General features: G+C 41.8%; 3 protein-coding genes across 15 annotated transcripts in view; all 3 read right to left on the bottom strand.

Moving 5' to 3' along the window:
- Positions 1 to 3,865: 3,865 nt before the first annotated feature.
- Positions 3,866 to 13,306, bottom strand: camkk1b (calcium/calmodulin-dependent protein kinase kinase 1, alpha b). Of its 3 annotated transcripts, none has more exons than XM_061681894.1 (17): positions 13,158 to 13,306; positions 11,060 to 11,358; positions 10,675 to 10,722; positions 10,197 to 10,250; positions 10,009 to 10,060; positions 9,626 to 9,747; positions 9,134 to 9,170; positions 8,981 to 9,002; positions 8,792 to 8,880; positions 7,835 to 8,034; positions 7,683 to 7,736; positions 6,799 to 6,872; positions 6,568 to 6,655; positions 6,190 to 6,318; positions 4,874 to 4,977; positions 4,551 to 4,650; positions 3,866 to 4,156 (listed from the first exon to the last, which is right to left on the bottom strand). In XM_061681894.1, the coding sequence occupies exons 2-17, from the start codon at positions 11,306 to 11,308 to the stop codon at positions 4,136 to 4,138; spliced, it is 1,443 nt and encodes a 480-aa protein (XP_061537878.1). In that variant the 5' UTR covers positions 11,309 to 11,358; positions 13,158 to 13,306; the 3' UTR covers positions 3,866 to 4,135. The 3 variants fall into 3 exon arrangements, with proteins under 3 accessions (XP_061537878.1, XP_061537876.1, XP_061537879.1); XM_061681892.1 differs by having other exon boundaries at positions 4,551 to 4,601; positions 13,158 to 13,303; XM_061681895.1 differs by lacking the exon at positions 3,866 to 4,156 and having other exon boundaries at positions 4,590 to 4,681; positions 13,158 to 13,305.
- A 1,445-nt stretch (positions 13,307 to 14,751) lies between these two features.
- LOC133404733 (dicarboxylate carrier SLC25A8-like) lies at positions 14,752 to 22,384 on the bottom strand. Of its 4 annotated transcripts, XM_061680913.1 has the most exons (7): positions 22,297 to 22,384; positions 21,804 to 21,932; positions 20,008 to 20,242; positions 19,359 to 19,562; positions 18,663 to 18,764; positions 18,218 to 18,398; positions 14,752 to 16,893 (listed from the first exon to the last, which is right to left on the bottom strand). In XM_061680913.1, exons 2-7 carry the CDS (start codon positions 21,930 to 21,932, stop codon positions 16,779 to 16,781), a joined length of 966 nt encoding a protein of 321 aa, XP_061536897.1. In that variant the 5' UTR covers positions 22,297 to 22,384; the 3' UTR covers positions 14,752 to 16,778. The 4 variants fall into 4 exon arrangements, with proteins under 4 accessions (XP_061536897.1, XP_061536896.1, XP_061536899.1 ...); XM_061680912.1 differs by having other exon boundaries at positions 21,804 to 22,352; XM_061680915.1 differs by having other exon boundaries at positions 20,035 to 20,242; positions 21,804 to 22,348.
- Positions 22,251 to 25,509, bottom strand: part of c2cd3 (C2 domain containing 3 centriole elongation regulator) — a 26,704-nt gene continuing 23,445 nt past the window's right edge. For 7 of the 8 annotated variants that reach the window (XM_061680907.1, XM_061680903.1, XM_061680909.1 and 4 more), the window contains one exon: positions 22,251 to 22,515. In XM_061680907.1, coding sequence (XP_061536891.1) covers positions 22,378 to 22,515 — 138 coding nt within the window. In that variant the 3' untranslated portion in view covers positions 22,251 to 22,377. Of the gene's footprint in view, positions 22,516 to 23,497; positions 25,261 to 25,509 lie in introns of those variants that run through there. The other variant, XM_061680908.1, reaches the window with a different exon arrangement.

The following is a 25,509-nucleotide window of genomic DNA, read 5'->3' as shown; positions in this document are numbered from 1 at the left end:
CCCATCGTGTTTCTACTTGAATATCATTGTTTGGACAGATGAACGTGGCACCTTCAGGCATCTGGAAATTGCACCCAAGGATGAAGCCAATTGTGCAAGTCCGGAGTTCTCTTGCTGATGTCTTGGCTGATTTCTTTTGACTTTCCCATGGTGTTACACAAAGACCCAGGTGTTTCAGGTGTGGCTCGTTCAAATACTACCACAGGCGTGTCCTGAATGAACTCAAACGTTGTCAATCAGCCTATCAGAAGCTTCCAAAGACTTGACATCGTCATCTGGGCTTTCCCAAATTGTTTAAATGCATTGCAATATCACTGTTTGCAAACTTCTGACTTTGAATAACGTACTTAAAATGACCTAAAAAAAAATAAAAAGCAAATATTCATGATTCTGGCATTCAGCAAATAGCAATACATTTGGTAATCCTTTTGGTAATCCTAACCCTAACAGGAAAGGTTTAGTCTGATTTAATGTCAGGCAGTAGGGGAAAAGAGCATCTTTTTCCATATTTGATGTAACCATCTGCTTTCACCGCACAAGTCTGTCGGCTGCTGATGCTGACGAGGGGCGGGGGTGTTGCGTGGTGACCGGAAGCGTGAACATGGAGCCCGCGAGCATATAAAGCGAGCGCGCAGTCCGCTGTGATGCGACTCGACAAGCTGCAGAACATTTACGGCTTCGTGTGCACCTGAAAACAGAAGAGAGAATGTTGTTGTTGTTGTTGTTGTTGGGGTGGAGGAAATGTCTTCGGATGCTGGCAAATGTTTTAGGCTGTCGTATTTTCTGTGTGAGCTGCTGGCATTATTGCAAAAAATTAAAGGACATGTTTTCAAAGTGCTTTGCCCTCGTATTCTTAAAGTTGCCCATGGATATATTTGTCAAGAATTGACCAATGGAACTTGTGGTGAAAAGGTTATATATGAAGAAAAATGTATAATCGTGAGAATTCCCCACCCGGTGAAGAAGTTCCGACACATTTGATATTGCTTCATGACAGAATGAAGAATGATGTATCATGAGAAATAAACGTGACAGAAATTCAAAGGGTAACAGAAACCACATCTTTAGGAATTATGATTGGTGAATATCTTACCTGGAAGTCACATGTAAATTACGACACAAAAGGAAAAACAGCAAAAGCAATTGCGGTATTATATCAAGATTTACATTGAACAAATATGCATTGTTACATTTTAACGTAATGATTGTTCCATACTTGACCTACCGTGCAGAAATCTGGGGAGCAACATGTAAAATATATGTATATATAATATTTTTTAATATATATATATATATATATATATATATATATATATATTATTATTTTTTTTTTTTTTACAGAAAAGATCTTTAAAAATCAGTCACCATAGAGAGCCCTCTAATCTACAATTTATAAAATATAAGGTATTGAAATTCCATGATGCAGTCAATTCTAAAATACTGTATTGCAAACAATGCACAAGGCTGATAAAAAAAAAAAATCTTACCAATAAATATTCAAATAAAGTTCGAAGAAAGCGGAAGCGCAGAAGCCGTCAGAGCACTACAGGGGTATAGTTGTGAAAGGTGTGATGTTACGGAACAGTCAGAGCATAGAAACAAAAGAATCAAGCGCCGTGGATATGAAACACAGTGAGAACGGGAAGTTTGCAGACTCCCTTCAATTCTTCACTCTTTGTTATATTGCGGCCATTTGTTCAAGTCATTGAAGTTCATTTTTTCCTCATTAAATGTACACACAATATGCTATCTTGACCGAAGAAAAACGTCATTGTTGAAATCTTTGCTGATTTATTAAAAAAGAAAAACTGAAAGATCACGCTCATATTTTTAACTCGGGTGCTGTCCGTTTCTTCTGCTCATCCTTGAGATGTTTCTACACCTTCATTGGAATCCAGCTGTGGTCGATAAGACCTTACAGCTCACAGTGCACGTCAGCGCAAATGAGAAGCACGAGGTCAAAGGAACTGCCTGAAGAGCTCCGAGACAGAATGGTGGCAAGGCACACATCTGGCCACGGTTACAAAAAAAAAACGTCTGCTGCACTTAAGGTTCCTAAGAGCACAGTGGCCTCCATAATCCTGCAATGGCAGACGTTTGGGACGACCAGAACCCTTCCTAGACTCCAAAAAGACTCATGGCTGTATTAAGCTCAAGAGGGTGCTCCTACTAAATACTGAGCAAAGGGTCTGAATACTTAGGACTGTGTGATATTTCAGTTTTGCTTCCTTCATAAATCTGCAAAAATGTCAACAATTCCGTTTTTTCTTCTTCCTGTCAATATGGGGTTCTGTGTGTACATGAATGTGGAAAAAAAATGAACTTAAATAATTTTAGCCATTTGAATTTGAAATTCACAGCGCTACGTTTATTTCGTAAATGAAGAAACACACAGTTGTGCACATACGTTTGATTACCCGGGCAGAATTTGTAAGATGGGCACAATTATTTAAAGAAAACAAGGGCCAGGCGAAACGCATTTAATTTTATTTGAACGGGATTGAAATTAAACTGTCAAGCATTTCAGAAAAACAACCTCATCAAACAAAACATAACCATAAATACATTGACGATGGTTGTCGTTCAGTCATCAGTCGTATTTATAAAAAAAAAAAAAAAAAACATATTTCACAAATTCAGCCAGAGTATGTAAATTTATGAGCACAACTGTTCATATATGCAGTTGTACGTACCCCTGTCATATTGGAATGAAAGCGTACAGCTTTTCCATAACCACTAGATGACGGCATACATTTATAAAATGGGAACGTTACTTCCCCCCCTTCATTTTCCCCTATACCCATGTATAATGCGCACCATTGACGTTTGACATTTTGGGGGGGGAAAATGCACATTATACACGAGAAATGACGGTACATTTCCCCCCCCCCCCCAAACGCTACTCAAGTAAATGTAAAACGTTACTACCCACCTCCGCCTACAAGCGACTTCTGTGCTCGTTCGTCAGTGGGAAAGATCCATTCATCCGTCTGTCCATTTTCCGGCAGGGACAGCAGCTCAATCAGAGAAGCCAGAAATCACAACGCAGACAAAAAAAACGAACAAATCGACCGAGCAACGGCTTGTAGCTCGAAAAACACATAAGTCGGAGCAGTCGTAAGTCAAAGTACCGTCATATATTTAGAAATAAAAACTCCAGCCAGCTTGTAAAATAAACTGCTACTCTTTAAACTTCGGTATTTTGCCACGTTTTTTTTGCAAACCACAGACGTAAATGTATTTTATTGGGATTTCAAGCCAAACATTGTCACAAAGTGGCGTAAAATGTGTCAGGTGAAAAGAAAATCAAACTCGGTTTTCACTTTTTATTCATCTTACGAGTTAAAAACGTGTACAAATATTCCGGGCCCTTTCCTCTCTTAGCCGAAAATTAAATCCTGCAAAACTCAATGCCTAATTAGAAAATAGTCACCGGCCTTAAAAAGTGCTACAAAATCTGATACTATTACATTTGCTATTGTATATCGTTAACCAAATGGCATAATTACAAATCATTTTTGAATGTTCAAGTCCAGTTGACTTGATTCGACCTCGAATCGACAGAAATAAAAAAAAAAATTAAAAAAAAAAACATACTTTTAACAAATAAATTGTTATTTTATGTCCTTATTGTAGTAAGTTAAAAATGCCATAGGCAAGTGTGCTATTAATCCAACAATTTTATTTATTACAGTTCTCATCCGTTATATTTTTTAAGAATATTTTAATCAGGGATGTGAATCATCATTCGGCCGAGAGCACATGAACTCTCTCCGCTAGCACTTCCTCTTTGGCTAAAAATGTTCGGCTCAGTAGAACATACACCGCCACCTGGTGTTTAAAACTAAACACACACGAGAACCAGCCGGCTGACATCTTTTTATTCTTGTAGGAAAATGTAAACAGTTATTCTTTACACAGCATTTCTTTTAGGTTTTGTTAACAATCCATTACAATCTAACGCTAGCCTGTGCATGTATTGAAATCGCTTCCCGCGTGGCTAATCTTTTGCGCTACGCGCGTAACCGTGACAACACCGCAACAACAACAAGGCCAGCGGCCTCAGGTCTGGGCGGGGTCCGTGCACTCTGCGAATGCCTCGTCTTCGTACAAGTCCTCCAGCTCGCCGTCCCGGCTACCGTCGCGGCTGGCGTTCCTGACGGGCGAGGCGCGAAATGCGGATGAGCAAAAATCGGGCACGAGGGGGAAATTTCGAGGATGACAAAGAGAAACGGGGGATGAGGATGAGGACCAGGGGATGACAATGTCATGTGGATGGGGATGAAAAGTTGGGGATGAACATTTGGGAAGGGGGAGAAGAATCTGGGGATGGGGATGAAAAGTTGGGGACGCTGAGATGAAAAGTTGGAAACGTTTGCGATGAGCATGAGGGGGGAGAATCATCCTCATCATCAATCAATCCTTCATCCTCTCCTCCTTGGGGAGAAAGGATGAAGATGGGAGGATGATAATAAATAAAGGAAGAGGAAACATTGCCAAAAGGGTAAAAAGTTGGGGATGAGGAGAGGTCGGGAGTTAAAACGATTTACCTCAAAGAAGGATGAAGCTGAGCCGAAGACCCCAAAAGACCCCAGGAACCGCTGCAAGGAACAGACCATCGTCCTCACGTCCATGTCCAATGCAAATATTCTTCAAAAGCGATTAGCTTCTTAATTTGACACTTAAAAATCAGAGAGAGCTTTTGAATAGTTCCAGAAAGCTGACTACCATCTTGAAAACAATACATTTACTTGAATGTTGTTGTTGTTGTTGTTTGTTTCTTTTTAACTTCTAGAACAATTAAGTTATTTCACATTTATTTCTATCCGACCCCAATCTTTGACTGCTTTTGAGTTGCTCAGCTTGGACTTACATGAGAAGACCACCAGGGGCAGACATGGACCTCTCCGCCCGTCTGGCCTGGCATTCGAAGGGATTGCTGAACGAGCGCTTCCTGAGCATGGACTTCACCAGGATCTGCGAATGGGAGCACAAAAAAAATAATAGGGTTGATTTTAAAAAATAAATAAAAACAATCAATAGGGTGCTTGTGCTCGTGAGGAAAAAAATACAATCCCCAATTCCAATAAAGTTGGGATCTTGTGTAAAACGTAGATAAAAACAGAATCAATCCATCCATCCAGCCATCCATCGAATACACTTCAAAACCAAGATATTTCATGTTCTAACTGATACACGTTGTTGTTGTTGTTGTTGTTGTTTTTTAACAGCAAATATTCTCTCATTTTGAATTTCATGCCTGCAACATGTTCCCGAACAATTGGGACGGGGCAACATAAGACTAGGAAAGTTGAGTCATGCTGCATGTTGGGAACTGAGGACACTAACTGTCGAAGCTTTGTAGGTGGAATTCTTTCCCGTTCTTGCTCGTTGTACAACTTCGGTTGCTCAACAGTCCAGGGTCTCCGTTTTTCTATTTTGAGCTTCATAATGCGCCTGCAGACATTTTCAATGGGGGACACGTGTGCACTGCTGACAGGCCAGTCTCGTACGCGCACTCTTTTACAACCAAGCCACGCTGTTGTAACTCGCACAGAATGTGGCTTGGCATTCATTGTCTTGCAGAAATAAGCAGGGACATCCGTGCAAAAGACGTTGCTTGGATGGCAGCATATGTTGCTACAAAACCTGAATGTACCTTTCAGCATGAATGGTGCCTTCACAGTCATGCAAGTTACCCACGCCACGGCCACTGACACACCCCCATACCATCGCAGATGCTGGCTTTTGAACTTTGCGCTGATAACAATCCGAAAGGTTATTGACCTCCATGATTTAGAAAAACAATTTGAAACGTGGACTCGTCAGACTACGACACACTTTTCCACTTTGCGTCAGTCCATCTCAGATGAGCTCGGGTCCAGAGAAGTTGGCCGGCAGTGTGGTTGACATATGGCTTTTGCTTTCACGGTAGAGTTTTAACTTGAGCTGATGAGAACTGTTTCAAGAAATAGTCTGAAGAAGAGCCATCAAATAGTGTGACTGCTCGAGTGCCGACGAGAAAGTGCTCTCATCTGAACTTTCTTGAATCAGAGACGATATGCTCATAATCAGTTGGGTTCTTTGTCTAATATAAGACAATTATACCTCAAATCAAATGTATGAAAAAGAGAAATCAAAAAGTGTGACGGGAACGTGTTCTCACGGGAGAACATCGCAGTCACTCACCACGGCGGAGAGGCTGGAGACCAGCGTGACGCTGTTCTGAACTTCCTCGTCCGTCACGTCCACGGCCGTGCAGTGGTCCTCCTCCAGTGGCAGCGGGCGGGCGCTCGACTCGGTCACCCACGGGTGGAGCTGGGCGGGACCACGCGGGCACGCGTGTATACGCAAACATGTACACACGAGCATGCACGCGCGCGTACACAAATATACACGCAACACAAACCCATGCAGAAACACACGCACACAGAAACAACACCACACACAGGAACAAACAGGCATGCATATATGAACAGTGCATAGAGAAGAGATTACAAGGTTAAAAAAATTTTAAAAAAAAGTCAAGTATACAAAGTATATAAAGCTTGAGTGTCTCTCGCTCACTTTGATCTTCGGGACGCTGATTCTGCTTTGGGGGTTTTTGTCCAACATGTTGACAACGAGATGCTTCAGCTCCTCGCTGATCCGAGGGCTGTGGAGCGGGCAAGGGGAAAACATTATACACTGGGATAATTGATGCGAAATACCGCACGCCATTTGTAATGGCCAGTTTTGATTTTTAACTGATATTGTGACGTAATATTGTCTCTGGGGCTCATACAGTATTGTGCTTACGTTTGCGGGAATTCCACAGGCTTGTTCTTGATCTTGTTGTACAGAGACACGATGTATTCGTCATAAAAAGGACACTGCGAGAGGACACGCCCAAAGTTAATGCTCACGCTGCGGCTGTGTGTTTGTACGCGCGTGTGACTACGCTTTTGTGCGTGTATACAACAAAAGCCGCTGTAGTGTTGGAAATGAATGGAATGATGGGTGTTGTGTACACACTCCCCCCCCCCCCCCCCCCCCCCCCCCCCACCCACACACAAACATACAAGAACAAATGCACTAACACACATGACAAACATACAATCGTGTGTGTACACACACACACACACACACACATGTATGCAGAAACGCACACAGAAATGCGTACAAACATACAAACACATGCAGACAACTCGACAAGCGTGCACGCACAAACACACATTCAGTTACACAGGCACACCACAAAACAAACACACACGCGCGCGCGCACACACAGGATTGGGCATCGTTTGAATTTCAGCGATTCCGGTCCCGACTCCGGTTATTCATTTCGATTGTAGTTCCAAACGATGATCGATTCCGATTCTTTGAGGGGCCGGGTCAAAAACGTTTGCATGGTTTCAATCAGGGGTGTCCAAATTATGAACATCCATTTTCTTAGCAGCCTGCAGCATAAACTCAAATAAACATTTGACTCGGCATTCTTTATAACCAGTATGAATATCGAACCGATGAACTAAAAGGCAATGCGTGTGGAAGTAACCCGGGCACGGCTTCTTGTGCGTTCTTCTTCGTTGGTTTTCGCCACTTCTTCTTCGGGGTCGGCGGCCTGAACGCTAGTCCCGGTTCCGATCGGCTCTCGATTCTCGACGCCCGACCCTCCACACACGGACGCTCAGTTTGCGTACCTTCCCGTAGACGAAGCAGTAGAGCGTCACCCCCATTGCCCACACGTCCAGCGCCTGTAAGCAACATAGTCAAACACACGCACAGTGCCAAACAACGGCGCGTTTGCGAGCGTGTTGTTTTTTTGCGGCGGCGTTCGGTGGCGAGAGGGCACCTTCCCGCTGAACTCTCGCTGGTGCTCCTCCATGGTCTCGGGCGCCATGAAGGCGGGCGTGCCGGCCGTGCTGGACAGCAGCGCGTCCGCTCCCTCGAACTCGTTACTCACGCCGAAGTCGGCGATCTTCACGTGGCCGTCGTCGCCGAGGAGAAGGTTGGACGGTTTGATGTCCCGGTGGATGATTTTGTTGTAGTGCACTGCCAACACACACAAAAATTGTATTTACATTTAGAAGGTTAGGGATTAATTTTAAATTGAACCTAATGCGAAATAAAAATTACAAGTACATTTTTAAAAATTATTAGAATGTAGGGGGGGGGGGGGGGGGGGTAACATTAGTTTCGAATCAACCAAAAATTAAAAATTGTTTTTATTATTTGAAATGAAGGGATTAGGGTTAAACATTTATCACTAAACCAAAGTTAAGACTAAAATTAAATTGTCAATTTGAAATTGAAATCGAACATTAAAATTAAAAATTAATTCATTAAAATTAAAAATTTTAATTTAAGAATTGGGGTTAAAAAATGTTATTTAACCCCAACCCAAAATTACAATTAAAATAAAAATTCAAATTAAGATTTTAAATCAAAATCAAGCTCATAATTGAAATTTAAGGTTAGGTTAAATTTAAAATATATTTTTTAAAATTTCCATTTTCAAGGGGTTGTTACCAAATCCAAAATTAAATTACAATTAAAAGAAAATGAGAAATTCTTTAAAATGAAAATTCAAATATGTAATCACAATTATTTTAAGTTAAAAACAAAAACAAATAGAAAATAAACATTTGAAAATGTAAAATCATAACAGAAATTTTAATTTTACTCAAAAACGGAAAGATTTTTGACATGTAAAAAATGTAAATTCAATTAAAATTTCAATGAAAATGCTATGGTTTGACTGGAGGTCCTCCTTCCTTTTGGAGAACATGACATTGCTGCGTGAACGTACGATACTCAATGCCCAACACGAGGTCTCTGAAGTAAAAGCGAGCTTCCTCTTCCGTCAGCGGCTCATCTGTGGGCACCTCCATCACCGGCCTGCAAGGGGAAAAAAATAAAAAGATAGCTGTCTAAATCGTATGCCGACAAACGGACACCGTAACGTTTAGTGAGGATGTCAAAATGCAACATAAAGCACCCTTTGGTCATCAGTTCAAAGGCTATGAAGGCAAAAAACAAAGAAAAGACAAAACGACATTGAATTAGAAGCCTTATTGTCATTGCAAAGTGAACAACAACATTCTTTCAAGTTGCAATAAATAGAGTACAGGAATTGGAAATAAGATCTTACCCATGTGAAGGCCGTCTTCATCGGGATCATCAAGCACCTGCAAAAATAAGAGGAGTCGTCATTTTGCAAGAAAGCGGAGAAACTGCACAGAACAGACGCACAATGCCAAAAAAACGAGCTTTTCTGACTGGCACAGCAGGTGGTGTCAAAACGCGAGTCGCCTCATGATCACAAGCATACAGTTATTTTATTAAGCTACTCGGCACAGGGGCAAACTAAAATCATGCTGAACAATGAGCCACATGCTGCTTCACCAAGCCCAAAGACAAAGACACATAGGCTTTGTTCCATGTTTAACTTATCCGAGCCGACAGTTGTACGTTCGCGTTAACGAGGGAGTTAACAATTTCTCCTCCGCAAAAAACTGCTGGTTTTCGGGGATGCTGCGACGGATAAAAGACATTCCAGTTTATTTCAACGGGGAAAACCGATTTGATATTGGAGCTGGATAGTCGATTGGCGCGGGTGTTCCTAATGAAGCGTCTGACTGACCTCGACCAGCTTGACCACGTTGTGGTGGTGGAGCTTCTTGAGGATGGCGATCTCGCGGTAGATCATCTGCAAGGGCATGGAGGCTTTGGGGAAGGCCTCCTGGTGGTGGGGCGCCACGCGACCTGAAGTGACCCCGCAAAACCGGACAAATTGGACACGTGCAGGCAGCGCGTGATAAACAAACTATATATATCAAAAACAATCAAACATTTTTATGGGGGGGAAAAACAAAAAAAAAAATTTTTCTGACTATCCTCAAAAAAAAAACAACACTTTTTGTAAAAAAAGAAACTATTCTTGCAAGATTGCAAAAAAAAAAAAACCATTGAAAATGACGCATTTATCATACACTTATTACTGTTATTTCCATTGTGGTTACTCACGCAGAAAACCAAACTGCTTCATGAGCTTCTTCTTTGAAACAACCTTCATGGCCTGGATGGAAGGCAGTTTAAACAAAAAAAAAACAAAATATATATATATATATATATATGTCATTTTTTTTACAGTACATACATAAGAAAATTGTCATACATCAAACAAAAAAGTATGTAATGTAGCGTCCACTTACATAATACTGTTCAGAGTCTTCATTGTAAGCCAGTTTCACCACACCGTACGAACCCTACAGTGCGCACAAAGCAGGAGATGGTGACTATTACACTCATTCATCATCCTTTCTTCACGCCACTTATTGTAGGGATAAACTATGCAAAGGTGTCGAGAACTGTCGAGCGTTGAAAGTGGTCGATGTCGGACCGCAGTACGGTCACAAGGTGGCAGTGTTACACTTTGATCACAAATCCATACTTATTTGAAAAAACAGATATCGTTTTTATTCTTGCAAAATTACAAAAATAAACTAAGAAAAAAAATACTATTTTGAATAAAACAACGCTCTCCTTTTTGCTGTGGTATGAATAGGATTTCCCACAAATTCCAGTACCGCATGTACATTTCAACGTGATTTATCCAACTGATTGGTTGTTTGGTTTATGCCTACAGTCAGTAACCCGCTCACTAACTTACAAACAAATCCCAATCAGTACCTTTCCAATCTCTTTCTTGAGCTTGTACTGGTTCAGCTGCACAAAGTCCTGAAAGCAGAAACACAACTGGCCCTTTAAATGTCTTTCGCTCACAGGCATGGCAGAAAGCCCTCTTTTGAATAGCGGTCTCGTTGTAGTGACTGACGCACAACTTTGATAAGAAGCCTTCACGGAAACTTTGGAGAAGCTGTCCTAATGCAACCGTGCGTTTAGAACGAAACCGCTTCTGAATAGCTCTCTACTGTAGCCGGCTGATTGTGCCAACATGACGTGAACCGCTTTTTCAAAAGTTGTTCCACTGTAGTGACTGATGTGCAACTTAAGAAAACAGCTTCTGGGTCGACTTTGACATCACGCATAAACGATGCCCGATGCGCCCACCGACCTCGGAGTCAGTGATGGACACCCTCTTGGTCTCGACGGTGGGCTGCCTGACGACGCATCCGCCGCGCTCCTGCAGGGACAACTTCCTGTCGGAGAGGCGGGCCCGGCGGGCGGCGGCCGGTCGGTAGCTGTTGTTGCTGGGCGCGGCGGCGCAGCCCGATGTCACGGCGACGACGTTCATAGCCGCCACCATGTCGGCCAGCTCGGCGTGGTGCTCCGCGTCGGGGTCGTCGCCCGTAGTCACGCTCATGATGGCCCGACGGCGGCGCTGACGCTCACTCGGGAAGCATCGCTACGGAGCTGACAGGAAGGACAGGAAGACGTCGGATTTGGTTCAAAATAGTCAGCAATAAAAACAAATGAAAACCTTAACTTGAAACCCAGGGTTAAAACACTACTTTGAAATCGTAACACCCTGGTCGGTAACCCTAATTGGAAACCTACCACATGTTTTAAACCCCAAACTGAGGCTTGTAACCCTAACCCTTGTTTGAAACAATACGTTAAAACCCGAAACACAGGCTTGAAACCGTACTTGGAAACCCTGATTTGAAATCTGGCTTCCAAACCCTAACCATGGTTTGAAACCCTAATAACTCTTGGTTAAAAACACCAACGCAGACTTGAAACCCTACTTCAAAGCCCTAGCCCTGGTTCAAAATCCTACCCTGGACATTCCTATAGTTTTTATTTGTACTTGCACATAATTGTTTGCACATGGCAATTTCAGACATCTGGAAATTGCACCCAAGGATGAAGCCGAATTATGCAAGTCCATATTTCTCTTCCTGATAGCTTGGCTGATTTCCTTTGACCTTCTTATGAGCTTACACAAAGAAATCGTGTTTCAGGTGTGCCTAGTTCAACTGCATCCACAGGTGTCTCTCTCGCTCAAATACTGTCAATACATTGATCAGAAGCTTCCAAAGACATGACATCATCGTCGTCGTCTGGGGTTTCACAAATTGATTACAGGCATAGTAATCTTACTCTATGTAAACGTCTTACTTTAAACTTAAAGAAAGCAATAATAAAAAAAAAATTCTTTAAAAAAGAAAATCCTCACGATGCTGGCATTTAGCAAATATAATTCATTTTGGTAATCATTATTGACTTAAAACAGGCCAAGTTTCGTCTGATTTCACGTTTAGCGCTATCTTTTTATATACCGTAGTGTATGGAAACGTCTAGTTTCAACTGTATATGTAAAATAGTTTATTCTAATATTTTTATTCCACTTACAACACTCTAATCAATTGTTCAATAAAATGAATCAACAACATAAAAATGGATACATTTAAATTTACCAAAGTTTAGGAGGAAAATGCTCAATTAATACTAGAAACATGACAGGACTAAACTAACGGAACGAATCTGCTACACGTACGAATCAAATAGGTTGTTTCAATAAGTCACTTTTTCAAATGTGTCATTTGTAATTAATTCAATTCTAAACAATTGTTCAGCAGAATACATCAATGATGTAAAAGTGTTTATCCTACCAATATGTTTTGGATCATTTACAATAAACAAACAAACCTATTTAATAAGCAAAATCAATACAAAGTAAGACATTTAAATCCACCAATTTTAGGGGGAAATGGCTAAATTTAAGCAACAAATATGACAAAATCCATGTATTTTCTTTTTATTAATGTAATGAACGAATGGGGCCGCAATGTGGCCTGTACACTGTACTTGGCGTACCCCGAATGATTATTTCATTTCTTTATTTCGGGGCTCAAGGACCCCACTCCCTTTTTAACGGGGACAGGTGGGCCACGCCATTCACAGATGAGGTAAATCAAAACGTTGACATTTGCTTAGTTGAATGTATTTCGATGAGATTGCCAAGCAGGTCGTTGCCTAAAAATACAAGAGCTGAACGCCGGAAAGCTTCTTATGCAAGAAGAATGTCAAAATTTCCCTGCCAAGAGATAATCATGTTTGTGCCTCAGGGTGAGTGACAAACACAGCTAAAAACACCGACTTAACGAAAAGCCATAACATGTTTGTTTGCACAGTGAGCATAGAAATTCAAGCACGTTGACATGAAAAAAATGAATGCTAAAAAAAAATATGAGTGGACGTGTACTCACGGAGGAGGGTGAGGGTGTTCCTCATGCATCCGGTGTTGGTGTCCTTCACGAGATTGAAAACGTGGAGGTGGTGGTGGTGGTGGTGCACCTTTGTGTCTGAGCGGTGTACTTTCCCTGCTAATCAGGAAGAGGATGTGGTCAGCGGCGGTCTTTAGGGATTAGCGCGGACCGCATTTAGCGCAGCTGAGCGCTTCTAAACGCCACAACATGACCCGCGAGGCCAGGACAGAACAGGGGTCGCTTTTGTACAAACCCCAATTCCAACATGGGGATTTTGTGTAAAATGTCAATAAAAACTAAATCAAATGATATGCAAACCCTTTCAAGCCTACATTAATTTGAATCCACTGCAAAGACAAGCTATTTCATGTTTTAAAGCTGGGCCAGGGGCATGTTTACCACTGTGTTACATCACCTTTCCTTTTAACAACACTTAATAAGCGTTTGGGAAGCGTTGTAGGTGGAGTTCTTTCCCATTCTTGCTTGATGTACAACTTCAGTTGCTCAACAGTCCGGGGGTCTCTGTTGTCGTATTTTGCGCATTTTGAAGCACTTGTACTCTTTTACCACCAACCCAGCTTTTGCAACAAATATTACAAAACGCCGGGCGCTTCAGCTGCCCCCCTGCGCCAGTGTGTTCCACTAACGTGTGTGTGTGTGTGTGTGTGTGTGTGTGTGTATCACTGTGATGGGTTAAATGCAGAGAACAAATTTCGTGTGCATGCATGCATGTTCATGACAATAAAGGTGATTCTGCGTCTTCTTCTTTTGTAACGTGCAGAATGTGGCTTGCCATCGTCATGCTGAAATAAGACAGGACGTCCCTGAAAAAATGAGAACAAATAAGACCTTGCTTGGATGGCAGCATATGTTGCTGCAAAACCTATATGCACCTTTCAGCATGAATGGCCATGCCATGGGCACTAACACACCCCCCCATACCATCATAGATGCTTCTTTTTGTGAAACCCTAACCTCGGTTTGAAACACGAACCTTTGATTGAAACCCAAATTTAAAATCCCTAACCTTGGCCTAAAACCCTACTACTACTAATGCTTTGGAAGCCGGACTTGAAACCTTACTTTGAAACCCTAACCTAAGGCATAAACCCTTATTTCTAAATCCCACGCTTGGCTTGAAAGCACACTTTGAAACCCTAACCCTCAACTGAAAGGCCAATTGTGGTTAGAAACCCCAATGTTGTCTTGAAACCCTAACCCAGGCTCGAGAACCCCCATTTCAAATCCCAATCCAGTCCTGAAACCACACTTTGAAAGTGTAACTTCTGATCGAAACATTAATATTGGCTTGAAACCGTACCCCTTGATTAAAACTCCAACCCTGGCCTTTCAAACCCTAACATGAAACCAAACTTCGAAACCCCACCCCTGGCTTGAAAGCTGAAATTGACACTCTGACCTGGGGTTTAAACCCTTATTTGACACCTGTACCCAATGAGCATTACTGCGCTCTGCAGGACTGGAGTGCAACACTGCACTTGATAGCTTTTTAAAATGCAGATTAAAAGCTTTTAAAGTTTCACTCCGCTCCTATTTTGTAAGTTATACTTCTCATCTGAAACACAAAGAAAAGTCAGCTTTTAATTGTTTTTATTTTGTTTAAAAAAAAGAAAAAACCCACACAAAATTGAACACTTTCTAATGTAGCTAATTCATGCAACCAATATTATCAACATAATATATGCGAAATGGTGGCTCAATGTCTTTTGATGTGGCAAATCTGTGGGACGTCTTGCTTGAAAGAGGCTTGCATTGGCTGGAATTGCGTGCAAACAAAACCATCCTGAAAAACCCGATCGGGCGGCCCCAAAGCGAGATGTCATTCATTTCTGTCAACAAAGACTATTGTACATGAATATTGGGTGGAACACAATGTGCACTATTTTAGAGTCATTTGCGCTCACCCAGGAGGAAAGAAGATCAAGACGGCAACAGATTAATGGCATTTCCATTCATTTCAATGGGGAAAGATGATTTGAGATGCGAGTGTTTTCAGTAATGATCGTGGTCACGTAACAATTAAAATTGTATCTCAAGGCACCACTTTATTCTGCTTTTGGGTGAAATTCGAATGAACCTAAAATGCACTTTAACCTTTACATGTGAACTTAATTTAACCTTCTCCAAAAAAATTAAATAAATAAAATACAAGTCAAACTGTTCAAAATTCACAGCAACTGTTTAAAGTCAAAAATCTTGCTTGTCAGCGCTGTCATCGAAACAACTGACTGAAAAAAATATTTTCCCAAGGGTTGTTTTTTTATTTATTTTGCAAATGGATCTGAGCAAGTCACATCTGCGAGGTTTATTTGTGCCACAAACAAGGAAACTGAGACACATTTAAATGCACTGTCAACAAAGGCAATGTTAAATAAGTGCTGAGCCCTCCACAAGAGGTCTTTGTAGTATTTCATGAGACGATGGTAAAACAAAAACGAAGACAAAGTGGGTCCATGTTCAGTATTGCACTATTTCTGTGTACTCTTATCTTGGTTCGCAATGGCCTTGTGACAATGACTCGACACAAGCTTGAATGCAAATTTAAACGAGAGAAAAAGAAATCCCGAAAAATTCCACTTAAAAACAAAAACTCACCCAGCGTCGTGGTAGTAGTGGCGCGCGCGCGCGCACACACACACACACACACACAATCATGGACAGGCTACACCAGTTTGACTGTAAAAAAGGGTACTCATTCATCACACCATCCATAATAATGAAAAACTAAAAGAAATAAACTCGAGTGTCATTAGCCTCTGAAGTGTCCTTTTAAACCACAGTGGAACTTTCAAAGCCAACAAAACTTCATCTTACCGAGTATGTAAATGGTTGAATTCACGTATGTTTTGCTTTTTCTATTGTTTTCACAAAGGCGTACCTGTTTAAAAAAAAAAAAAAAAAAATTGTCTCCAACATAAACTTCTATTAAATATGTATCATTTATTTTTTTTCTAATATTAAAAACAACATGTATTGACCATAATTGTTGAATTTATTTGATCTATTTTCTGTCTGTTATTTGGACGATATTTCTTATTTAATCTCAATTCAATATATCATACAAATTAATGTTTAGTTCCCAGTTTTATCATACAATAAAATGCATGTATATTGTCTTTTTTGTTTAGTTGATCTGTTTTTCAGATTTAAAAAAAAACATTTTGTTGCATTTTTGGTAAAAACAAACAAACAAAAAAAACATGCGTGGGAGGTTGACTGAAGACTCTAAATTGCCCATAGGTGTAAATGTGAGTGCGAATGGTTGTTTTGTTTGTTCGCGGTTGTGCCCTGCGATTGGCTGGCCCCCGGTTCAGGGCGTAGCCCCCCTCTCGCCCGAAGATAGCTGGGATAGGCTGCAGCACGCCCGCGACCTGCGTGAGGTTAAGCGGTACAGAAAATGCACGGATGGATGGATAAGAAATGTTATCGTACATGCTGTTTTTGTAGGAAAGGCACAACACGACTAGCGTGGGAAACCCATTCGCAGAGGTCAGGCCCAAACACCTTCCTGGGCCGTTTCTGTCATGTGTAGTTGTATTTTATTTAAGTGGTATACCGTACTTAAATTTCACAACACAAAGCGACAACCTGCCAGGCGGGTTAGAGCGAAGACTCCAGGGACTTCTGCAGTTTAGCCACACCTCTTTTAATCTGCTCGTAGCTCACGAACATCACAATGTTCCACGAGCCCAAGCGCAGGAAGGAGGCCATGAATCTAAAACATACAAAAAGAGAGAGAAATTTGTTGTTACTTCATTGTTACTTAAAGTGCAGTGAATAAGGATTTGCGCCCTTCTCAAATTCACTTTGTTAAAGATCATCAAACTAATGTAAATATCAGACAAAGATAACCCGTGCAAAGATAAAATGCTGTTTTTAAAGGTGATTTTATTGATGAAAGAAAAAGAACCATACTCTAAAAGGTACTTGGCCCTTAACAAGGGATGCAATTACCTTTTCACACAGGACCAGGTAGCTTTGAATAGATTTCTTTCCTTACTAAATATAAACACCATTTCTGCATTTTAAGTTTACTTGGGTTACCTTTGTGTCATATTTACATTTGTTTGATGATCTTTCACAAAGTTGGGAAACTATGCAAAAAAATGAGAATTTGAGACGGGGCAACTACTTTTTCACAGCACTGTAAGCCAATCACTGCCAGCCGTTTTCAAAGCAGAGTTCCCCATATTTCCAGCCGTTTGAAAGTATTTTGACTTATTTTCAAGAACCACAGAAGATTGTGTTCTGTGACAATTAGAGCACTGAACCTACCAAAAGAAAGAGGAGACTACCTTCTTTCACTTAAAAAAAAAAAAAAAAAAAGTTAGTTTCTATCTCTTTCCATTCTTTACTAATTGGCAGTAGAATAGGGCTGGCTTTCACCAAAACACCGGTTTCTGACCAAAAAGCGGAGAAAACAAGCTTTGTGAAAAGAAACATCAAGCTGAACAGTGAATTTAACCCTAATATTTTTTCCTTTTGTTACACCAAAAACCAGACTGGGAAAAGGCGTTTGAAGGCAAAATAATCGTTCAAGAAATGTGCCGTGAGCGACACTGACTCACACATGGCTGGAGCTGAACGTCAGTTGCTTATTTACATGGCATTTGTCATTCAACTCTATGAAGTGCGTCATCGTTTAGTCTCAGGATCGCGACACGCACTTTCTACTACCTTCCGCGACAGAAAAAATAAACACTGTTTTATTGGGAGGTGCCTAACTTCTCCGACTATCAACTGTTGGCATTTCTCTCCCTCATAATCGACGGGGCATGCCAAAAATTCAACCCCTAATTTTAACTCATTCATTGCCTGCCTTCCCAGTTAACATGCATATTTGATTTCTAAAGCCGTCAATGGCAGTGAATGTGTTAATCTTCTACTCAAAAGCGGTGCTGATCTCAAATCCAAAGCGATGCAATGCCGCCATCTACAGGGATGTTTGTCATTGCAGCGGTTTTCAAACGAGCTAACGTACTTGAAGTTCATGGTTGGATAAACGTCCACGGCAATGAATGAGTTAATACAGCACGTACCCCTTATAGAAGGCGGTGGCCCCCTCTTTGAGCAGCATGGTGAAGGCGCAGTTGACGGCGCCGCCATACTGGCCCGGCACCGAGTTCATGTAGCGCGTTTTGATCACGTCCACCGGAGACGCCACCACCGTGGTGCAGAACCCGGCGGCGAAGGCGGCAGTAAAGTGGCAGGGCATGTTGTCTGGTTGGGGAATATGGAGAAATTGCATTGGGCAGATGCGGCAGGCAAGGTCTTCTGACTAACAAGGAAGCTGTCGTCACACTTACACTAAACATCTAGCGGCCTCGTGACCACAAACATACAATTGTCTAACTGCGAATAGAGCGTGCGGCATGCAACTTCACCAAGTCCAAAGTTCAAAAGACAGTCATGAGCATCAGCTCACATGCGGCGGCCTGCTCTGGTCAATTTCCGTGACACAAACGTACACAAGTTCCAACTTGCCCGTCATCAGCTTGTACTGCAGGATGCGCTCCTTGATGATGTCATAGGTGACCATCTCGCAGCAATTGACGATGGCGTTGCGAGTGATGTTTGGCAGGCAACCTGCACAAGAGGCATTACATCGACGTCGAGTCCAAACCACCATTGAGTCATTCAGATATTCCCAACCGCCAGTGTGCCGTGAAAAATCACAACTTTGTTCTTGACCAGTTTGCAAAGCGGTAACAAAGCCAGCATGGATTCTTGAGCAACAAGTCTAATATTAGCATTGCTTTGCAACCCTGTCACAGTAATTAACTCCACTCAAATTAGTATTCAAATAAAATGTAACTTTATTTAACAGTAAAAAGATTTTCTCATCAATATTTTGGAAATGTTTTTCGGTTGCCTAAGTATAAAATGCATACCACTGATGGTTGAGTTGCCCAAATCCAACTATATGATGGTTTATTGTTATTCTTTTTTATGATAATGCATAAACTGTCCTTCATTTCTAGAATGACCCAAATTCCTTTTGTGACACTTTCCCTTGGTGGTGTGCCATGCATGAGATTTTTCCAACATGATTTGCCGCGATAAAAGTTGAGAAACACTGGATACACTGACTAAGGCATCCAAAACCGATTGTTGTCCACATAGGGTCCGATACAGTATCAGCCACATTTCAGGACAACGCGCTCCCGGGGCCACTCTTACCTTTCCACAGCCCTCGGACGCCCTCATCCCTGGCTATGGTCCTGTAGGCGTCCATGGTGCCGGCGTACCTGGTCGTCGAGCCGCCCTGGGGCAGGCGTACCTGCGCCTGGAAGCGGACTTTCACCACGTCGGTGGGCTGGGCCAAGGCCACAGCCAAGGCCCCCGTGGTGCAGCCCGACAGCAGCCGGGCCGCGATGCCGGCATCTATGAAACACACAGACGCGTGGTGCGGAGGGATTTACCAAGTGCTAACGTGGCAGTGGAGGCAGCACCGAGAGCAAAACAGCTGTGGGGTGCGTGATGTCCATCCACCCATTTTCCAAACCAGCCGAAGTGCACGCAGAACAAGCGAACTGCACTGAAAGGCCCGCAGCCCACATTCGACCCCTCAGAATGCGAAATGTAAAGAATAAAATTAGTGGTGTGCAAAAAAAAAACTCCAGTCAAACTGGTCTCTCACTGGCCACAGCTATAAAAACATTTACTTTATAATATGAGTTTATAGCTGTCAAAAAGTTATTTACAGTGAAGAAGGCCTGCAGCGTAAACGCACGGTGGAATGCGCAGTTTGAATGAATACAAGTCAGGACTGTTTCGCAGATGTGGGAAAACATTGTAATTCATGTAAAAGGCCGACGTGTTCCATCACCTTTCTCCGCCAAATGGCTGCACTTACTCTCCGAGCCCCTGCTGTAGAACTGCTTCATGCTGTCGTACAGGCCCACTCGCACCGAGGCGAAGCTCATTTGTCTGTGAAGGCCGGCGACCAGCCCGTTGTACAGGCCCCTGGCACCCTCGGTCCTCCGGATGGTGAAGATGGTGCCGAACACTCCTCTGTATGTGGCCCTCTGGCCTCTCACCAAGGGCTTGGATTCGCCTTGAATCTAGAGAGGATGAAAGCATAAGAGATCACATGCGCGTAATGACCTCTACATTGGAAAGCCCAAACAACTACGACAGAAACACACAGTACAACACATGGAAAGCAGTTTCTTCCGGTCCAGAGTCGGCAGTTCATTTACATCCCAAAAAAGGGGGTCTTCCCTGTAAGGAAAACGATGAACGCCAGTTGCTATGCAAGACAGTTGTTCAGCAGGCACACCCGGTAACAGCAACCTTATGGTGATCTCCCCCACGGGACACACCCAACAGAGACATAAATAGGAAGACTTCACTTTAAAATGTAAAACTGGAGAAGCCTTTTGGGGTCGAGGTGAAACAATTGAACTCGATTCAACCCGTGCGGACGTGGCTGCCAAATTTCATGTCGCCAAGCGGATTGTCTTCAAGGTTTGAATTTTCAAAAAGCAGACATGTTATTACCAGTTTTGTGATTCATGACAAGACAGCAAACTTGACTGCCATGCTCCGCCCACACGCACTGATGAAAATGTCGCCCGTCAATTTGGTAGATGGTTCAAATTTCGCAGCAATCAGACAAAATCCGCAGTAGTTGCCCTTTGGAGGGTGTTAGAGTAGAAATGACTTAAATAATACATCTCCAGCAGGATAAGCTTAAAAAATATTTTATATTCTTGCAGTAAGGAACAAAAACCAAACACCAAGAACAGTGTACATCATGGCTGTTTAAGTAATACTTCGCTAAGCATCTCTTCTTTAACACATTTGTAAATGATCTTCAGTCAACATGGCGCATGGTCTATCTGACCACCGTTGTCTTCTCACATCACAGGAAGACGGTCCCGCATGACTTCGACATCTTCTGATTTGATCAAACAGCAAATATCCCCCCAACCACAAACCGACTTAGTTTAATCAGTCATTAGTCAGCAATGTGCAAATGTTCAGAAACACATTTATGATTGTATACATTTACCATGCAAGGACTTGAAAATGGCCAAAATGACAGTTTCCAACCAAACTGTACAGACTGACTGTACATTTTCTGACATGGCTTCTTGAGACTTTTTTTGTCTGTCTCGTCTTGACCACCAAATTTTACGTCGCTACGGTCAACTGTCTCCGGATTTTAAAAATAATTCTCATACAAGTTCCTCTTTGAAGGACAATTGGAAATGGCCAAAAGGACCCAAAAATGGCAGCCTTCATGTCTTTTCTGCCTTGGATTCTTGAGCATTTTTTGTGGGTCTACTCATGATGACATGCATTTGAAATGTCATGTTCCCAAGTGGAACTAGCTTTGGGGCTGAATTTTACATTTTCTTTGTTTTTGTAAAAAGGTAATATGCCCTTCTATATAATATGCCCCCCAACCCTTTACTGCTCAGTGACTGTTTTTTTAGTCAATGTCTTTATATCTCCAAAGTGTTCTCTGTCAATTGACCGTCTGTTGCCGTACTAGAGCGGCTCCAACGACCGGAGACAAATTCCTACTGTGTTTTTTGGACATACTTGGCAAATAAAGATGATTCTGATTCTGATTACGTAAGAAAATAAAGTGTGTTTTCAGTCGCTGCGGCTTACCTGCAGTCTGACTTTGGCCGTGTCCAGCGGGAAGGTGACCAGGTCCGCCACGCAGCCGGCCGCCCCGGCCGAAAAGATCTTGATGGGTACCGACGGGTTAAAATCGGCAGAACCTCCTCCGGCGACCATCGTCAAAAAAAAAAAAAAAAGTCTGGTTGAGGATCAACCTGTCCTTAAACACAAAGACAACTCGGCACTCGGCTGCATTAAAGCTACTTTACAGGAAAGTTAGTCCTTTGAAAGCTGAGCGCCTTCAGCCGCACATGAGATACGAACTGTCATGGCGTTGTAAGAAGACAAGATCGCCAGAGGCGATCAGTCGTTCAGTCTGTCATGTGCATGCCAGGCATGAAAACACACCCGACACAAATGAGCCACGTCACCTGTGCAACTATTTGACACCAAACCTGTGTAACGTAATGAGTCTGTTCTCGTGAGGACACTGAGTGGATGGCAAATATTTATTTAGAAAAATACAAAATAGGACACTTACTTTACAACAGCTTTTTTCCTCCCATTTCTGTACATCAAAACACACACACACACACACAGCCAAACTATCTTGGACCGCGTGCTAATCGTCATCGTTGTCTAAGCGAGTGGCGCATATTCTGGCGAATCTCTCCGTCTCTCTTTTCCTGGAAGTGGGTGACATGTCGGGACAGCGCCAAGGACCCTTGCGAGGAATTTGAGGCGGCGTGAGGCCCAGCTCCTGTCAAGAAGAAAAAGTTATTTAAGCACAAGGCTGCAGAAATAGCACTTGAAACGTGGATGTCCATTCCTGGGATTACAATGTGTGTAATAAATTCAAACTTTAGTTGAAATGAAAATTCGGAATAAAATTGAAATTAAATTAAAACAAAATAATTCAAATAATATAGTCCTAAAAAAAACAAGGTTGTCATTTCCCTTCTGGGATTAAAATACATAAAATAAAATAAAATTCAAATTGAAAAAATAAAAACATGCATACATCGGAACATTTTTCTTTACAGGAATAAAATGCATAAAATAAAGCTAAATATAATTAAAATTGAGAAAAACAAGTAAGAGAAACTGTAATGTCCCTTCTGGGATTAAAATCGGTGCATCATTCAAAATTTATTACAACTCAAATTTAAAATGGTAAAATATATAAATAAATATATTATAATAAAAATAGACAAACATGCTGAAAGTCCCTACTGGGATTAAAACTACTATAATACATAAAAATATATATTTTAAAAACTATATTAAATTAAAACAAAAATAATACAGCTAATAAAAAAGACAAATTCACAATTTCCCTTGTGGGATTAAAAATGTGTAAAATAAATAAATGGAAAATTCATCAAAATGTAAAAAACTAAAATTATATTGCACCTGAAAAATATGAAAGAGTGTATAATCATTTTAATTAAAATTTGAATTGTGTAGCACTTAAAAATGTGTGCAGTACACTAAACATCCAGCCATCCGTTTTCTGTACCACTTAAATCCTCAAAAGTGTCGCGGGCGTGCCGCGCACACATTCACGCCTAAAGGCAATTTAGAGTCTTCAATCAACCTACCATGCATGTTTTGGGGATGTGGGAGGAAACCGGAGTGCCCGGAGAAAACCCACGCAGGCACGGGGAGAACATGCAAACTCCACACAGGCGGGGCCGGGGATTGAACCCCGGTCCTCAGAACTGTGAGGCAGATGTGCTAACCAGTCGTTATACCGTGCCGCCACACACTAAACAGAGAACCTAAAAATTTTTTGAAAAAGATAATAATATATCACTATTATACATCAGACAAACGCATGCTAATTTCCATTCTAGGATTACAATTGTAATCAACTCAAATACAAATAAATAGACAACCATTAGTTTGGTGAATTGTATCTAATCAATAAAACAAACATGAGACACAGTGGTTAAACAGGTTAACTGTGCTTAACAAGGGGGAAAAAATGAGATTGACTATACAGCTAGTTTGTATTTCCAATAACAAAAACATGTCGCTCTAAGGTGCCCAGTTAACAATTCAAAACCAAAAACACACGTCGAGTTAAAAAAAAACATTATGTCAACCTCTCAGGGCTGAGAGGGAATGTTCTGTTCTTGGAATTAAAAAATTTTTTTTTAAAAAAAGCAGCTGTCTGTCTCCTGTCTTAAAATAGTCCCGAGGGACCTAAAGGTGTGAAGCCTTGACAACACTCACATCGCTTTGTCAACCCTGTGGACACAAGATTCAAAACGCACGTGCCGCTCTTTTGTTACGCAAAGCGTCCTTATTTTAGTTGACGTGTACTACGGAACACACACACAAAGCCTGACAGACTGATGGATCAAGTTTGCATAGTGATTACTTTCACGCTTCGTGTATGAACTCCACCTTGCTCATACATAGCAGAGTGGCAACTGGGGCTTTGTTGTTGGATCAAAGTAGAAGTGTTAGAGGAAGACTCAAAACAAAAATATTACGTTAACTTCTGCATACTCGCGGTTCGGCATTCGCCAATTCGCTCATTTCATTTTGAAAACTATCTTCAGCTATGCACTGAAAATCTTGTCTATTTACTGATTTTATGCTGAGCTCGAGACAATAACATTATTACTTTGGCGCCATCTGGTGGAATCGTGGTGCTGTTGTTGTTTTAGTCATTGATAGTGTTTTACGCCTTCGTTTTGCTCCCGGTCCTTGAATGCATCTCGTACACTGACGAAAGTGTTTGTGTTTCTCTCTCGATGTAGCTATGAATAATAGGCAGCGTAGTCTACTTCCAATGTTACAATTTGCCGAAATTCCTAACATTTATTATTGTGTGAAAATGCCAAAGGGTGAGTTTAATGACTTAATATCTTCTGTGTAAAGTGCTAGCATATTATTTAGGCTAGTATGCTGGCCAATACTATCGATGAGCCTCATGTGAAGGTGCTTTGTTTGAGTTAAATAATTTAACCAAAGTAGAACCTCGATTTAATGGACCTGGAATCAACGGACTTTGGATTTAACGGACAGAATGGTTGAGTCTGGTTAGAGCTCAATATGACCCCTCGTAGCGGACAAATTGTGTTCCTTCCAGAGTTGGCCACTGTTGTTTGCTGGTGCAATCAACAAACAGAGGCTGGACGTTACGTAAATGAGGACCAGATACGCCAGCGCGCTATAGGCTTACGGACGTGCCTAAGTTGCAGTCATGTTGGCAGGGGCGACATTCCCATCAAAGGCAATGCATGGACATTAGCTTAGCGTCGCTGTAGGCAAACCGCTAAAAAGGGGTGTGTCGTATCTACCTATTCGTATCTATGCCTGTTGTTTACTCGAGCACTTGTCCTGTCTCGTCTCTTGAACGTTCTACCCATTTTGGTGCAGCATACCAAAACAGTTGCTTTTTTGTCAGGCCCTTTACTACCGCATCCAGTCGTAACGGAGGTGAGAAAACTTATTAGGAAGTTGGAGTGGGGAGTTTCCGTGGCCAAAGTATCTGAGGAATACGGCGTGACAAAAACTAAGTTACTTACATAAGTAGGAGTAAGACCAAACTCCGATATTTTGCAGTGAAGTTTGGTGCGGACCCTACCAAAGATAATAAAGGATTTGTGCGTAAGCTTAAGCACATGAAAGTGTGCCAAAGTAGGAACCTGGAGGAAGCCGTTTACAAGTGGCATGTGCAATGGCACTTTCGCGGCAGTATTAGACCATCACAGCAATGCTTAAGTCTGGCTAAGCTTAA

Source organism: Phycodurus eques, chromosome 7 (assembly GCF_024500275.1).
Source record: "Phycodurus eques isolate BA_2022a chromosome 7, UOR_Pequ_1.1, whole genome shotgun sequence".
In the NCBI taxonomy this organism is placed as follows: Eukaryota; Metazoa; Chordata; class Actinopteri; order Syngnathiformes; family Syngnathidae; genus Phycodurus; species Phycodurus eques.
This window is presented reverse-complemented; position numbering and strand designations above follow the sequence as displayed.

What these genes read in the sequence shown, in the direction of transcription:
- camkk1b (XM_061681892.1), bottom strand. Translation starts at nt 11,308, where the DNA reads ATGAGCGTGACTACGGGCGACGACCCCGACGCGGAGCACCACGCCGAG. An exon ending in AAGACTCTGAACAGTATTAT is followed by an intron (nt 10,061 to 10,196) that starts GTAAGTGGACGC and finishes CCTTCCATCCAG; the next exon opens with GCCATGAAGGTTGTTTCAAA. An exon ending in CGTGTTGGGCATTGAGTATC is followed by an intron (nt 8,035 to 8,791) that starts GTACGTTCACGC and finishes GTGTGTTGGCAG; the next exon opens with TGCACTACAACAAAATCATC.
- LOC133404733 (XM_061680913.1), bottom strand. Translation starts at nt 21,932, where the DNA reads ATGGTCGCCGGAGGAGGTTCTGCCGATTTTAACCCGTCGGTACCCATC. An exon ending in CGGCCAAAGTCAGACTGCAG is followed by an intron (nt 20,243 to 21,803) that starts GTAAGCCGCAGC and finishes CATCCTCTCTAG; the next exon opens with ATTCAAGGCGAATCCAAGCC. An exon ending in CGTCCGAGGGCTGTGGAAAG is followed by an intron (nt 18,765 to 19,358) that starts GTAAGAGTGGCC and finishes CCTCTTGTGCAG; the next exon opens with GTTGCCTGCCAAACATCACT.